Genomic DNA, 11,163 nt, shown 5'->3' on the forward strand with positions numbered 1-11,163 from the left:
TAAGAGCTCATTTGGAAAGTCTAGGTGGTCGAATTCGTGGCGGGCAGCAACAACCAACTGGTGCTTATCCTTTTGTGCTAGTTGACTTGTCTCTCCATTCATGCAGAAAATGTGATGAATTTAAAGTAGATTCAAAGGTAAGTTCGGCCACTCTTCATGCGACAAAATGTCACGTCAGCCACCCCTTGGTGTGCCAAAATGAAAAGAATAGGAGCGGATACAACAGCTGTCTTCTATGTCATCTTGTGCGCCTGTCTTGTTGTGTCCTCGTACATTATATCATTCATTCCTCGTGCAATTTAGTCCTACTAGCTTTTGTCCAATTCAGCACATTAGTGTGGTAGCAGCTCCTTCTGTCCAAGTCAGTAACTTGGTGCGGCAGGAGCTCCTTCTATCCAAGTTAGCGCTGGGTGGTTTTTTCATGGTTGGAGAGCTTGACACCGTGGCCTATTTTGTCCTTCACCTTGTTCCTTGATCCCTTAATTAACCTAAACATGAGGTATTTAAATAAGATCAGGCGAAAATTGAGTTAAATTGGTAAAAATCGAGTAAATATCATAATTAATCAAATAAGTATCATAATAATTCTATTTTTATAGAATTATTATAACACATCTAATATGTATATAAAATAATAGACTTTAATTTTTTTTTTTTATGTAAGAGTTAAAAGAAAAACAGAAAATAAAACTGATGGAATCATTTAAACATGAAAGTGTGAATAAATAAATTACACACGTATAAATTTTTAAAATAAAAAAAAATGTAAACACGACAATGAATTCTAAAATTATTTGAATCTAATACATTAAAAAATGTAAGAGTTATATACTTTTAATAAATAATAATACATTTTTTTACTGTTGATTGATGTTTGGTTGAGTTCACATTTAAGTTTTTGCTTACGCTTGAAAGGTTCAGACGAAGTCATGTGCATAATTTTTTTTTTTCAGATAAATATAAGGAGTCGGAGAATTAAAGATAGATTAAACAAATTTTAAAAATAATATTTTTTTATTTTATTATTTGAGTTTGGGGTGATTAATTTCACCAACTCAATTCGTGTCACCCGGAGTTTGATACAAACATTGTCAAATACATTACTAATACTATTATGGATATTACTAGAGATTAAAACTGAAACAAGAAAGATCACAGTCACTGTCGTTAAAGAAGCTACACCTACTAGATTTTATCGTATGAGTCCGGTTTGCTCTGTGGCAGGAACCAAGGTAGCCATCATTCTATCTCAATTTGTAGAGGGGTATCTTCCTCCACTTTGAATCCTTTTTCAGAAATATCTTCCTCGGTGATATCAGAGGCTTCCACAGTTCTAGCAACCCATTCCTTTAATGGATCTTCATTCAAATCAAGCCTTAAAATCCCGGCAAACATTCCACCCATGAAGGCCACTGGCTCCTAAAGTAAAATGGAATGGATGGCATTAACACAAAAATTTTGGAACATAAACAATGTAACATGTTGAAATGAAACACAAATAAAAAGAAAAGTCAGCAATAGCTAAGCAGAATTGAAGCTGATAGCAGATTTACTCCAATAATGTAGTTTTATGAAGCAAATTAATTAGTGTGTCATGAAAACGACTACTGGGATTAAATTCCAAACAGAGAATAACATAATCCGAAATACTCCATAATCCAGGTAAATTCTCTGCAATTGCAAATAAATCTGAGTAACTCCACTCCAAATAATTTATGCAGAAAATCTTCCGAAAGCAATTTCCTGTTTACATCCCCAACTAACCATTGACAACTTTTTTATAAAATTATTCAATCATGAATTCCATCAAAACCAAACATTGCTCATTTTTCTCACAACTATTATATTGGATAAACTAAAAATGTAGGCAGAAGGGGAAAAGTATGATATCGCTTACCTGAAGTACTCATTATCAAAAGCCTCTTATTTGACGTCTAACAAGAATCAATTAAAAAACTGATATAAAACAAAGTCAATGCAACTGTAGCTTGCAAATGGTTTAAAACTCCAAAAGATTTTCCTCTTTAAGACCTCATTAACAAGCTCTCACACATTTTCTTCCATGGGACTAAGAAATGTTACCTTTTGGGACATATTTTGACAACATAACCACAACAAGCTTCCAGTTAGACTCTATCCTAGTTCCATACTGGAAAAAGTGCAAGCAACCACACAGACAAGCAGATAAAAAATAAAAGTTAAAAGGGAGAGCAGAGAGGTTAGAGGGCTCAGGTCCTAGCTACTGATTAACATCAAGCTTAGACAAGACAAACAGAGAATGAATGCGAGCGGAAGCCTGCTTGTCTTCCAACCTTGGTTGCCTATCAAATGGAGAGAGAAACAAAGGGCAATATCTAGAGAGAGCTTAAAAAAGGGTTGGGAAGGAAGGAATTCTAATTGATTAGCTAGAAACCCTACAAATTACAAAGATGGTAGCATACTGTATTACAAAAGAAATATTGAAAATAGACCCCAAAAAAATGTATTCATGCATTTATGCAAGCTTATTTAAACCTTACATCCCAAGGTCGAAGTCCAAATCAAAGATGTTCTGATCTCTCCAATATGTGTGTGGATGCTTCTGGGAGTGTACTAAATGCTAAAGCCTAACTATACAAAGGAAAACTTTTAGGAGAAGAGAAAAAAGAAAATCACAATAAATGAAACGCACTGTGATTATACATTGCAAGCATACAAGTGTAGTCAATGGCCCATGTTTAAAAAACATTTTCATGTCACTAGCATAAAAACAATTACATAATGAAACCAACAAACTAAGACTTTCCAACTACATGTTGCTGGCCATATGGATCATGTTGCACCATTGTACTCAATTTGGGAGCACATCCTCAATGACTCAATAGAAATGAAGTCCTTCCAAAGTTTCCAAACATACTTTCTTTGGTTTCCCTAGGTATCCTTCCTTAATTTGTATTTTCTTAAAAATTACATATTTCTTTTTTGCGTGTACAAAACACCTTAAATACATTATTTCACTCATATCTCTTAATTGGTAAGTTTAAATGGATTCTTTAGTGAGGTGAGGAAGTGTTGAAATCAAGTAAAACAGATGTGCCGAGGGAGACAGCAAAGAGGAAGGCTGGAGCAACCTTGAAGGATTGAGTGTAGTGACAGGTGGTGTTAGACAGTGAAGCAAGGTTGAGTAAAAAGGATAATAAGGCTAAGAAAAAGAGGCTGTGAAAATGATTTAGGAGGAGGGAACAGTTATTTATAGGTTCTAAGAATGAGAGTTACATATCTTGAGCATTGAATAGAAATAATAGTAAAACTGACAGCTACAAAAGGTATTAATGCTTTGTGTAATAAGAGTTTAACCTTTGATGATAGTTAATAGTGAACATAAGAATCCACTATCTGTTATGAAAGAAAAGAAAAAACACTCATACTTCAAAGAAAGGTTAAGAGGAAACCTCTTAACTATCTCTATATCTTATCCACCAGGCCAAGCTCTTCGAAACATCCTAATAGTAAAATTAACCCAAGAACCATGCCATATTCTGGGGTTATTTTCGCTTCTTATTATGGGTGAGATAACATTCAGTGAAGCATCTATTGTAGAATATTTTTCAGTGAAGCAAATTTCGGTGAAAGAGCTTTCAGTAAAGATGTTGGTGTAGTTCCTTGAAGTTGTTTCGTGGTATTCCATGAAGGAGCTGTTCCGTGAAACAACCTTCAATGAAACAACCTTGTTACCTGTTTTGACTTAACTTCAACTTTAGCAACTTTAAAAGAATAAAATATTAGTAACCAAAATCAAGTATCTATGGTAAGAACCTCCTTATGCAGCATTACCAATTTTATCTTTTCTTTTTTTGTTTGCATATAACATAACATTTTCATCTAAGCTACTCTCTCATTTTTACTGTTATGTTGATACCTAGATGCCAAACATTCAACTACACGTGACATAATTGGTTTTATCAATAGTTGATAAAACACCAATGTTGTCAAAGGCACAAGGCGCTCTAACGCAAGGACCTTTACATTGCCAGAGGCACAAGGTGCAAAAAAGTGGTATACTCCACTAAATTGTCCAATGTGTTCAGAGAGCAAGAATAGTTATCATTAATATCATTAAATATGGGTTCAAGTTTGCTTCAGTTCCATCTTCAACCAAAAGTTCATTGACTATAGTATTTAATTTTTCATTCTTGTAAAGAAAGCTGAAATTGCCCCCTTTTTTTTATTAGAAGAATAGCTGACAAAAAAATTGTATACAGAAACCAACAGGACACTTGAGTCAGGCATTCTTTTTCAGCGCCTTTCACCTTAAAAGATGCATGCCTAGGCACAGAGGGCACATGCGTGAACGATTGCAAGGTAGTTGAATTACACTACGCCATAGTGCCTAGGTGCAGGCCATAACAACACTAAATAATTCCAATCTTTTAGTGGAATTTCATGATCCAAAAGACTCCAAAAGCATTTGTCTCCATTTCCATCTATCCTGCGTGAAGCCAAAACTTATGCATAAAAAGTTTGATCTTTTTGAATAAGTTTAAACATTTGAGATAATTTTGCAGACCAACTATCTATACGAGATGGTGTCAGAGTAAAGGTCTATTGTTCTTTTGAACCTCCACTCTTTTTATCCTTAACCCATGTCTTGGCTATTTAGGCCTTATGTTCAACTTCCTTGTAATCTGTAATCAACTTTGCAAAACTCTTCTCCATTGGAGTCTACGTGCAAAACGCATTAATCTTTTAATTGGCATGCATCTCAGGGACATATTAGATAAATTAAAACTTGGGTGGCTTCCTATCAAATTAAACCTTGGGATATTTAGACTGTATTTTTAACACTTGGATCCTTAGGGAGACAGTTGGATCAGTTTCTACAGACTTTTGAATAACTGCACCAAGATACTGAAATTCCTAACAACATGTCTGGTCATCAACTCTTACTAACTGTCTATTCCTATCTTGGTTTTTACTATATTTACATTCCAAACTCTGTTTTAACCAAAAACAAAAACAAAACAAAAGTAGAATGCTTAAAAGGACTCAAAGCTTCTCTATTTAACCCAAATTTGGCATTAATCTCCCTTTTGTTCTCATTAACCTATAGTATGTCATCAACAAGGAAAATAGCATATACCAAGGTACAATATCCTACATATGCCTACCAAGTTCATCCATTACTAGGTTAAAAGGTAAAGAGCACAAAGATGACTTTGGAAACTATTGGAAAATGCTCTATCATCTCTCCATGAGCCAGGCACAAGTAGCAATTCCATTGTAAATGTCCTTTACAGCCTAGATATAATAAATAAAAACTATTTTCTCCCTTAAAACACCTTCAAAGAATTTCTTTAGGGATTTTCCCATAAGTTTTCTTCAAAAAGAGTTGAACCATGCTAAAGTCTCAATACTCTCTCTCCATACCTAGGAGTAATAGACTACATGAGTATAGCTGCTTCTTGCTATTTCTCAGCTCAAAGCCAGAAAGAATGTAGTCAGGTTGTCTATTCTACACTTGCACCTTATTATGAATTAGTTACATCACAAAGAGTTGTCTAGCCAATGGGATTGAGATCCTAAGCTTGAATTATTAGATCACATTGGGTGTCAACTTTCAAAGATGTAAAACAGATACATGGCAACATTCCTTATAAATATATGAGATTCCAAAGAAACAGAAGTCAAAAGTGTAAAAGAATTGAATAATTGAAGGTGATGTATGAAAATGTTCTCATTCACTTTTGAATAAAAATTTGGTGTGCAACATTCCTCAAAAATATGTGAGATTCAACAGAAACAGAAATAAAATATGTAAAAGAACTGAGTAATTCAAGCTAACGTATGAAAATTTTCTAATTCACTTTCGGACATAAATTTGGTGATTGTCTTTTGTAAACGAGTCCCTTCATTTAATGAAGTCAAGTTAAAAAATATGTTCAAATATAATGTTTTACATACTAAATCAAAATGACATCATAGCACTATCACCATAATGCACCTTAGTTGTTCACAGTTTCAAAGTCAGCTCTCTTTAATGAACCATAAGTAATCTTGATTATATTGCCTAAAAAGCTGACCATCTCTTCAACATGCAAACACAATTCACAATCAGTTTCGTAAAACAGCAATGGCAAGAAGGAAATTGTGGAAGATAAAGCTAAGTTCCCTTGTTTGGTACGAAGCAAATAGGAGGAATGAAGAAAAATGAGTGGATTTATACTGCCCATTGGTACAAAATTCAATTCTTCTATGAACCATAAGTAATCTTGATTATATTGCCTAAAAAGCTGACCATCTCTTCAAAGTGCAAACACAATTCACAATCAGTCTTGTAAAACAGCAATGGCTAGAAGGAAATAGTGGAAGAAAAAGTGAAGTTCCCTTGTTTGGTACGAAGCAAATAGGAGGAATGAAGAAAAATGAGTGGATTTATACTGCCCACGGGTACAAAATTCAATTCTTTTATGATGGGAAACAAAGTGAAAGGAAAACCCCCATTTAGCTTCAATTAATCATTTTGTTTGTCATTTTATTCTCAATATCTTCTTCCACATTTTTTCCGTTATTACTTGTATAAAACATGAGGGAAAGCTAAATTTCCCTTTCCCTTTTATTGCCTAACTTTTCCATTCCTTCAATTTCTCTTCTCTACTACCAAACATATTGTTCACGTTAGATGTAAGTCCCAATGTAGATTCCACCCAAAAGTTCTAATATTATGTTTGGTAGAAGGGAAAGAACAAAGAATAACTATTTTCCTTGTCTAGCATGAAGTTGGAGATGAAAAGGAAATGGGTAGGTTTGAAAATTTCTGTGCTAACAAAATTCACTTATTCCATAATTGGGAGGAAATAAAAGACCAACATTTTTCCAACTCGAATAAAAGTTTTTTTCACTATTAAACATTTGACACTTTTTTCCTTTCAATTTTTCAAATCTTATACCAAACACAAGAAAGAAAACTAAATTAAACTTACCCTCACCTTTTAAAAGCCGTAATCTTCTCCAATTTTTCATACAAATCGGTACAAATATTTAACCATACTTCTTTCTCAAATTTAGATATCTACAACTTATGATTTCTTGCTTTCCAACTAAATTTGAATAAACACTAACTTCTATGCTTCAACCAATCTTTTGATTATTGACATTTTTACTCTTTCCATCCATTTAAATTACCATCCAAAATACAAGTCAAGCATAAGAAAAGATAAAATTAACAAAAATTCATGAAACTATAAAATAGTTAGAAATCAATAGCTTATACTCACACAAGAGTAAATCAATAGTTACACTGCACTATTTTTATGTGGATTTTCTGATTGTTACTAATGTCAAGTATCTTTCTTTCTTTTCCCCTTTCTTGCTTTGTGTGCTCTTAATTCTTGACGTTATACTTCAAAGGACTTTTCCATTAGTTTGATTTATGTAATTCAATTCTCTTATATTTTCAATCACTTTATTCAAATATCTTACAAACGACAAAAATTAGAGCAATAAATAATAATTTATGGACTGCATAATTGAATAGTCAAATTTTAACGCACAAAGAGTGAGATCATCTAATTCCATCTTTCTTCTCAAAAAAAAAAAAAAAAAAAAAAAAAACACCCATCATTCTTCACAGCTGTTGGTCTTTAAGTTTACCATGGAACAAACAAAAACTCTTGCAATCAAAAAGAAAATAAAGGAACACCTTCTAATGTACAATAATCCCACTTTCAAAGACTGTTAGTAGTTGAACAGTAGATGAAATGTTGGTTTAGAATGTCATGTCAAATGTATCAGAATAAGGAGTCAAAATTCTATGGATTGGGTTCATACAAAGAAATCTGATTTACTGATGTGTAGCTTTACACTTTTATAAGACTCATTTGCAAAACAACCAATCAGGTATAAGTTTCCAAGGGAGGATAGTATATCCGCTTCTTTTACCCCTGTTTAGCAATTGAACTAACTATATCACTGGGGCTTGCATGCCCTAGGACTTAGTTGAGATAAAAAATGTGGTCTCTATTGAGATTTATGCACAAGGTTTTAAAATGTATGAACACACACACAACTAAAAAACTGCAAATAAACAAATAGTTTATTTTTAAATCAGAAATAATTCCTCCTACAAATCACACTGATATCAACTAAACAGAACAAATGATGTTAAAATGATGTGTTATCACATCTCAATTAAACTCTTCATATCTTTTTGTCTATCCCTCACTAAGGTCAGGGTTTTAGCATTTGATTTGTAAAAAAAGTCTGTTGTTTTTCTAGTTTATTAGATCCCTTTCTCTACATTATCCAAAAAAAATTACATTTAAATTTGTTGCTAATTCAACAACAATATTGTTAACCAAAAAAAAGAAGGGACACAATGCAATAAAAAATTCAAATAATGGCATTTTCCAAATTCAATGAAATTATGTGATTAGACTTTCCTCTTGTAATAAGTTTTTCTTTTTTAGCAACCTGATTTTAACAGGGAGAGAAACTAATAATTCAGGGAAATAAAATAAAACAGAGGAGTAAACAAATAAACTCAGGGCAAATACCATTTACATTTGACAAACAACAGTTTTGAACAGTATGGGCAAGCAATGCTTTGAATCAGAGCATGCCAGCAGAATACCCTAGACTATCGTCATCCAAATCAAACACTTCCATAACCTGTCATCTACATGCTCATGACAGAACTAATTTGCTATGAAAAGTAATAAATATTACAATAGAACACCAAGTTAAGGAGCAAGAAGTATTCCCGGAGTCAAGATATCAATGTCCTACAATGAGTGGAATGGCAGGTTGTAAAAATAGAGTAAAAAACTAATATTCCTCCCTATTAAAAATGGTTGGCAATTACCAGGACTGGTTCATTCATCTTTTCTGCCATTTAAAATTGCCAACACCTAAGTATGTCACCTTCCTTTGGTTATTCTTTTCCCCTGGTTTCAGTTTTAGCTCTAACATACTTGCTCTAAAAACTATGGGTACTTGCTCTAAAACCTTGACATGCTAGGATATCTTCCCATAGGCAATTCATTATCCAACTCGAAATAAAATTGAGGAGACGAGAACAGTAAACTGGGTTGGTGCTGCTTTAAGAGACAAAAACTCAAAATCCATAAACAATGTCACTCCAATGACTAAAAAGAAGGCAATCAGATTAATCCAGAACCAGGTCAATCTTCAAACACCGAAAAAGGACAAGAACCCACCACACGAAAGAGTTGTAAACAAATAATTCTTAGTAATTTAAAAACGACAAAGAAAGTTTAGTAGACCTTAACAGCTTGTTTGAGGATGGGGACTTGATTGGGATCTAAGAAAAGAGCTTTGACTACCATCCGGTTGGAGTTATTTGCATTGAAATTCATAGAAAACGAGGAACGTTTCTTCCATGTCCACTGCCACCAAAAATAAAAAATTAAAATTAAAATTAATTCCACTATGTTGAATGTGAAACGAAATAAGAATGGAAGCACAAGTGATGAAGAGAGTTGGAGTACCAGGGCACACGAGCAAGAGTTGCCCAGCAACAAGACTCCCATTTTTGGCTTTAGGACCAAATAATGTCTTCATCTTTGTTGTGGTTTGCTTTAAGCCTTTACCCGCTTTGGTCCGTTTACTGTGGATTCGGGTAACAAAAATTGTGTCGGATTCCAATTGCATCTCGATAATTGTCCTTACCCGGACCACTTTATATATTACCAGATAGCGGGTCGCCCTTTGCAGTTTAAAGTAAAATAAAGTTTGTTTACTAGTTTAAATATTGAACAATAAGTGGAAGAAAGAAAATGCTATCTGTCTATTTATACCGTTTTATTTATTTGAGTATTTATTTTAGTTGTTCTTAATGATTATGAGATATCAAATTTAGAGTCAATTTGCATTGATGATAAAATTAATTTTGGTGATATTAAAAATAGTGATAAAGATAAAGTTAATTGTTGTAGCATAAAGATTAAAATAAGTGATAAGATAAATGTTTAGATATAAATATAATGATGATAATGAGATGAATTGTGATAAAAAGAGAAATGATTATTAAAGACATTAGATTAAAATTATATGTAATATAAATTTTAAATTATCTAAAATTCATAAAATTAATAAATAATTTAAATTTTATTAAATTATTCTTATGGCAAATAATAATTTTGTTAATAAAATAATTAAATTAATAAAAGTAACAATAATAGCATATTAAATAATATTTTTATTATATTAAATTAACAAAATTACAAGACTCCATCTGGCACGTTGCTACGAGTTTTGTTTTTTTTTTTTTTACTTTTAAATAAATTTTAAAGAATAGTAAAAAAAGCTTTTAATGTAACAATTAATTGTGATTTATAAATTATAACAAAAGCTATGTTATCTAAATATATAAAACTAATAAGTAAAAGTTTAAGTATAAATCTTCTTAATAATACTTGAAATGTAAAGAGGTCTTTGATTTAGATGCCTAAAAGTTTCTATGTAAAGCAACCAAGGACATGTAATAAAAATAGCTACAAATGTATTGTTTAAAATTAAATGAAGCGTTCAAATTCAATTCTTACTTCATCATATCTACGAGCAAATATTTCTGCATATAAAGAGTCAATTGATTAACAAATAGAATATAAATGAATGGTAATAATTGTTGATCACATGGAATCTTAAGTATCTTTTGAATAATAACCTTATTTGTTTTTTACTTGTGATCCAAATGCTATTTGAACATTGGTTTTTTCCTTTTTCCTATTATAACAAAGGGGAAAAGTGTATCATATCAATTAGATTTTTTTGTGATGAATTGTTATTTATATGTTTTTAATTTAATTATTCTTTTAAATAGTGTGTACCTTGTTCTTGGTTTTTTAGCTAGTGATTCTTCAGGGAATATATCTGCTGGGATGGATAACTATATAAGTGATTTCGATGAGTTGTCATCAACCTTTTCCTTTTTTCTCTTTTATTTTGATCTAAGGTGCTTTTAACATCAACAAGGGAGGTTTTTCTTCATCATCATCAGGCTTATATATGGTATGAACTGTGAAATGTATTTCACTTTTCTCTAAGACTTGCTTTGACAATAAAACTTAAAAAACTCTTTTTTGATTTTTGAGTTTTTTCAAAGGACTTGGGAGCACTGTAAGGTTTTCTTATACTAATGTGAGAAGAGCCATCATCGGTTCTTTC

General features: G+C 32.1%; 1 protein-coding gene across 1 annotated transcript; it reads right to left on the reverse strand.

Moving 5' to 3' along the window:
- Positions 1 to 995: 995 nt before the first annotated feature.
- Positions 996 to 9,635, reverse strand: LOC111290827 (UPF0426 protein At1g28150, chloroplastic). Its single transcript, XM_022882312.2, has 3 exons — positions 9,486 to 9,635; positions 9,261 to 9,383; positions 996 to 1,419 (listed from the first exon to the last, which is right to left on the reverse strand). The coding sequence occupies exons 1-3, from the start codon at positions 9,525 to 9,527 to the stop codon at positions 1,240 to 1,242; spliced, it is 345 nt and encodes a 114-aa protein (XP_022738047.2). The 5' UTR covers positions 9,528 to 9,635; the 3' UTR covers positions 996 to 1,239.
- Between the last annotated feature and the right edge of the window lie 1,528 nt (positions 9,636 to 11,163).

The sequence above is a fragment of the Durio zibethinus genome, chromosome 11 (genome assembly GCF_047325235.1).
Source record: "Durio zibethinus cultivar Kanyao isolate XHJ-2024 chromosome 11, ASM4732523v1, whole genome shotgun sequence".
Classification (NCBI taxonomy): domain Eukaryota; kingdom Viridiplantae; phylum Streptophyta; class Magnoliopsida; order Malvales; family Malvaceae; genus Durio; species Durio zibethinus.

Excerpts from the sequence above, each read along its gene's own strand:
- LOC111290827 (XM_022882312.2), bottom strand. The coding sequence starts at position 9,527 with ATGGGAGTCTTGTTGCTGGGCAACTCTTGCTCGTGTGCCCTG. Across the intron at positions 9,384-9,485 it reads ACTCTTGCTCGTGTGCCCTG|TGGACATGGAAGAAACGTTC; the intron begins GTACTCCAACTC and ends TTTTGGTGGCAG. Across the intron at positions 1,420-9,260 it reads TCCTCAAACAAGCTGTTAAG|GAGCCAGTGGCCTTCATGGG; the intron begins GTCTACTAAACT and ends ATTTTACTTTAG.